This window comes from Alexandromys fortis, unplaced genomic scaffold (genome assembly GCF_014885135.2).
Source record: "Alexandromys fortis isolate MF-2015 unplaced genomic scaffold, M_Fortis_MF-2015_v1.1 scaffold_186, whole genome shotgun sequence".
Lineage (NCBI taxonomy): Eukaryota > Metazoa > Chordata > Mammalia > Rodentia > Cricetidae > Alexandromys > Alexandromys fortis.
The window spans coordinates 2421940-2427100 of NW_026068067.1; the positions used below are offsets into that span (position 1 = coordinate 2421940).

The 5161-nt window shown below is 51.2% G+C and overlaps 1 protein-coding gene across 7 annotated transcripts in view; it reads right to left on the bottom strand.

The window, feature by feature from the left end:
* Positions 1 to 5161, bottom strand: part of Brme1 (break repair meiotic recombinase recruitment factor 1) — a 29390-nt gene that overhangs the window by 9256 nt on the left and 14973 nt on the right. For 6 of the 7 annotated variants that reach the window (XR_007588500.1, XR_007588499.1, XR_007588498.1 and 3 more), the window contains 3 exons: positions 4458 to 4562; positions 2647 to 3759; positions 96 to 193 (listed from right to left, as the gene is read on the bottom strand). Coding sequence is in view for 4 of the 7 variants with exons in the window: in XM_050120822.1 (XP_049976779.1) it covers positions 96 to 193; positions 2647 to 3759; positions 4458 to 4562 (1316 nt within the window). In the remaining 3 variants the exon portion in view is untranslated. Of the gene's footprint in view, positions 1 to 95; positions 194 to 894; positions 993 to 2646; positions 3760 to 4457; positions 4563 to 5161 lie in introns of those variants that run through there. The other variant, XM_050120824.1, reaches the window with a different exon arrangement.

Genomic DNA, 5161 nt, shown 5'->3' on the forward strand with positions numbered 1-5161 from the left:
GGGGAGGGAGGGAGGGAGGGAGGGAGGGAGGGAGGGGGAGAGAGGATAGACAGCAGGCCCAGCTGTCATTCTGGATTAAAGACTGGGAAGCCTACCTGGGATGAGCTTTGGTCACTACCTTTGGGGATCCTCCGATGGCATCTGGGCTAGAGACAGGCCAGCCAAGGCCTGGCACATTCCCTGCAGGAGAACCCTGGAAGGAGCAGGGACAGTGTGTGAATCACCCAAGCTGGCAGAGGGAGACCTAAGACTTCCCTTTAGCTGAGCTCCTGAGGAAGCGTGATGCCCAGGAGGAGCTCCAGACAGCTGCTCTGCCCTCCTTCCTTGTTCCTGCAACAGGCTGCCATACATCTCGTGATACACTGATGAGTGTTACCCCAGTCCCTGTGGACATGTCCCAAGGTATCTCAGAGATCCTGGAGCAAAGCTGGGTGTAGTGGCACACATCTTTAACCCCTGTACTCGGTTGGGGGGGGGCAGAGGCGAGCAGATCTTTGTGAATTCAATGCCAGCCTGGTCTACAAAGCGAGTTCCAGGACAGCCACAGCTACATAGTGAGAATTGTCTTGAAAAAAAAAAAAAAAAAAACCATGGCCAGGCATGGTGGTACACACTTGTAATCCTAGAAACTTAGGGGTGAGGGCAAGATTGGTGCTTGTGAGTTTGGGGCCAGCCTGCTGGGTTCCAGGCTACCCTGTGCGAGTGTGGTTACTGTGAGACTGAGATTCTGCCTCCTTTCAAAAAAAAAAAAAAAAAAAAAGACCCTGGAGCTGGGCACATGTAACTCTGGAGGTCTAAGGTCAACATGGCCTGCAGAGACACAGTCTTGGAACCCAAGTGGCAACCACAGAAAGGAGGTGCTGTTACCTGCCTCAAGCATGAGAGTCCTATATGGAAAAGACTGGAACAGGCTGGCATGGGAATTCATCAGAAGACAGTGCTGGACTGGCGTTACAGACCTGGGAAGGTCATTTGAGCCCAGCCAGGGCAACCTGCCAAACCATTTAAAATGAAATGAAATTGGATGTTCACATTTGCCCATTCTACTGCACTGCTCAACTGTGGGGAAGTCTCCCTCTAAAAGGGGCCACACTTCTAGCATGCCTGTGGGGGTGTTGCCTTTGAAAAAAGGGGCTATGGTACTTGAAGCCCTGAAAGCCTCATCCAAATATGTCCAGCCGATGCCCAAACTCTAGGAGGGATGAAAAGATCTGTTTTCCTGAAGTATTAGGGATGGAGCCCAAGGCCCCACACATGCCGTTCAGCCATGCCACCTTGCCAGCTTCAGACCAACACTGGAGCTGTGAGGAAAAGCCACCGCATCTCTGGCAGGAGAGCACTGTGCAAGGCTGAGACTGTCACTGCAGAGTGACCTACAGTCATGCCCTCTGTGGGAATGGCTGCGAGGCCAGCAGGAGACCCTTTCCTGGTCCTAGGTGTCCCTATGTTGGGAGATAGAGCCTCTGCCCTCCAGCTGAGCTGGGCTGCTGATGGCCTTCTAGTGAGAGCATGCTCAGTGCCTGGGTCACCCTGACTTGTTCAGAAATACCCGGTGTCCTAGGCTGGCGCTGTTTGTTGTCTGATGCAAGCTGAATGCCAGATTCCTTTGGTCCTGATAGATTTTCTTTACAGAAGTGGGGTGGAACCCTGGCTTCTCACAGTACTAAGACAAGTCACATTGGCGTACACCACAGGCCCAGTGTCCTGAGAAGTATAGCCCAACAAGTTCCCCAACAAGGATGGAGGGCAGGCTCTCTCTCCATCCCTTTGGTACTAGGATGGAACTCAGCCTTGAAGCATGGCTGCCTGTTTCTTGCATTGAGCACTAGGTACAGTTCTTTGCTTGCATTGTGGGATTATGTCTGATGAAAAGTTTCTCTCAAAGTGTCAACATGGACTAGCTAAATATCTCAACAGGAGGTTGTGGCTCTTTGGGAGGATACTTGCATAGTCTACTGGACACCACCAAGCAGCTTTAGACTCCAGCAGACCACACACACCACAGGCTTCTCCACTCCCAGCTGGTGCCTGGCCTCCCTCAGCCTCTGTACCACACCCTGCCTAGTCTCAGGGTGTGGCAAACAACTGTTTGTCAGGTCCAGAGAGTAGGGCTGTTTTTTCCCCCCAAGAAGAAGGGTTGACAAGTGACCTTGAATGGCTGGCCTTGGCTCAGAGGCACAGAAGGCTGTTTCTGAACAGCTGTGAGTGGACAAGACCCTTAGGAACAATAATACAAAGCACGATTTCTTACGTGTCTGCAGGAAAATCTTGTCAAGATACCCAAGATTCCCAGCAATCTCAAGGGAGCAAGGGCTCTTTCCAGTTCAGGAGTGTGACTCGTAGTGGTTTCCCACGTCCCCTTGCCAGCCAGGAGCAGATGCTGGGCATGGGTAGCACAGCCGAGGGCTCTAGTTACAGCAGGGAGGTCCCAGTCACATAAGTCAGGCCCACAAGGACAGCCAGCAGGTCTGCCTCTCAGGAAAACCTGACTCCACAGTGCTCAAGGCTGCTGTGTGTCCTCCACCTCCATATGCCTATGCTGCATAAATGAAGTATCAGATACATAAGCCCCATCTTGCCTTCGAACCTCACTGACCAGGGTGTAGGGTGTGTTTGTGTGTGTGTTGAGCACAGGAAGGCTCTTACCTGCTCAGGCAGGGCCTCCACATTGGGGGCATCCAGGGCATCTTGTATCTGGCTGTCGGGCAGGAAGTCTAGTTCCATTGCTGAGGACTCCTGCCATGCAGCCTGATCTCTAGAACTGGGAACTGATGGCTGCTGTCCTGCCAGGTCTATGGGAATTCCTGGACTGCTATGACAGGCCTTCCTCTGGGGAGGGTCACTAGCTGCATAGCTATGCTCTAGCTGAGAGGAGGTATGAGGGGACAAGCTGAGGCCCTCAAAGTCTTGGTGACAGTTTAGGCTGCTTGACTCCACTACCTTTTGGTTCAAGGGCTGGGCCTGTAAAGGCAGCATTCCCATCCCTCCTGGCAACTGTCCATCAGAGTCAGGGTCCTTGGTCTTGACAGCAGGACCCATTTCCTGTTCCATATGGCCTGGATCTCCAGCATCCACCATGGGCTCTTCTTTCTCGGGAACTGCAGTCTCACTGAGGCTTGCCAGGATGTCACCAGGGGACCCCTCTTCCAGCCTGACCTCCTCTCTGCCTGCTGTGGTCTCCTCAGCAAGAGGTGTGTAGCCCAGCAGAGTCCCAGTGCAGTCTCCACCAGGGGTCTGTCCATCTGGAGAGCCTGGCAGCCCAGCCACCTCTGGAGCCCTCTGTTGCAGCACAGAGGGATCTAAGCTCACAGCTGTGATGACATTGTCCGTAAGAGAGGCATCTGCTGGGCTGCTGCAGCTTGGTGCTGCATCTGTGCTGCTGAGTATGTGTGTGGGGACAGGTACAATGGGGTATGAGGCAGGAGCTGGTGCTGAAATGTAGAGGATGCCTTCTTCCTGGGGTTCCCCTCCTTGGGCACCTCCTTCCTGTGGGGCTCTGCCATCTGCCTCTCTCCCTTTGGCATCACCATCTGACAGGTGCCTTTCCTGGCTAGTACTGTCTTGAACCCTGGCCCTCTGCATCTCAAAGTCATTGTTCCCTAGGCTTCCAGCATCTGGTGAGATGGTCCTCTCCTCTGGGCAGGCACCATCTGCCCATGTCTGGTCTTCTGGCCTCTGGGCATCGTGGAGAGGGAACCTCGGGGACTCCTCCTTTGGCTGGCTTCCTGCCTGGAGGGTACCCAGCTCTGGCCGTGTTTCCTGTGGAAATAAGAAGACTCAGTCCCCGCCTCAGATAATCAAGCACTCCGAAGAATTCTCTAGTTGATACAAGCCCTGTCCTCAGGATCAGATGGTTGGACCCACCACTAGGTACAGCAAGCACTTGCCTAGTTACACAAGGCTCTGAGTTCTACCCTCACCCCCAGAGAATTAATGAAGGGTTTAAAGGCTCTGCTTCCAGACACATCAGCTTATTACATTATATGTGTGTATGCACACACTTGCCACAATGTACAAATGGAGACCAGAGGACGACTTGTGGAAGTCTGTTCACTCTGCTTCCTCTACGAGGGTCCTAAGGTTGTCAGATCTGGTGACAAGTGACTTGGCCTGCTGATCCATCACACCAGCCTCTTATCAACTTAAATAAGATACACCAGAGCCAGTGAGAAGGCCCAGTGGGTAGAGTGGCACTTTCTGTCACGGCATGGTGGAGTAAACAAACTTTACAAAGTTGACTTCTTATTCTCACATTCACACTGTGGCTCATGAACACTCACACTCCTATACATACATATGCACACAGGTAATAAAAACACCATTACAAAGAAGCTGGGGTCAGGCTTAGCACACAGTGCATACCAGGAGCCTGAGTGTGACTGCCAAGTCAGGGCAGCATCAAGGAAGACCACGGTTAATCAGCAGGAGCAGCCAACTAAGGGAAGGGAGGCTCTTACCGGGCTTCCTGTGCAGCTTTCTGGAACCTCTTTCCACGCCTTGGCTTTTCTTCTTGTTGTCTTCTTTGGTTTGGCAAACTGGGGGACAAACCTCCCACCTGAGTTCTGTAAAGAGACACAAGAATAAAGCAGCAGTGTGGAAGGATGGGGTCTTAGGAACAGCAGCCCCAACATACCCCCCCTTTTTTTCTTTCAGTATTGAGGATTAAACCGCTGCATCCTAGGAACTGCTCTACTACTCAGTTATAGACCAACCCTTAAACCCGTACTATTTGTTTTCTTTATTTATTATGTATACAACATTTCTTCCATGTATGCTTACATGCCAGAAGAGGGCACCAGATCTCATTACAGATGGTTGTGAGCCACCATGTGGTTGCTGGGAATTGAACTCAGAACCTCTGGAAGAACAGCTAGTGCTCTTAACCTCTGAGCCATCTCTCCAGCCCTTTTTTTTTTTTTTTTTTCCTTTTTTGAGACAAGTTCTTCTACGTAGCCCTGGCTATCCTGGAACTCAGTGTGTAAAGCAGGCTGCCTCTGCTTCCTGAGAGCTAGGACTAAAGGTGTGTATCACCTTGCCCTTATAAGCTACTCCTTATTTTAAGTTGTGCCCCCAATGGAATTTTGGTTTTTGAGATAAGATTCCTTTTTATTATTATTTTTATTTTTCTTTGACTTTTTTTTTTTTTTTTTTTTTTTTTTTT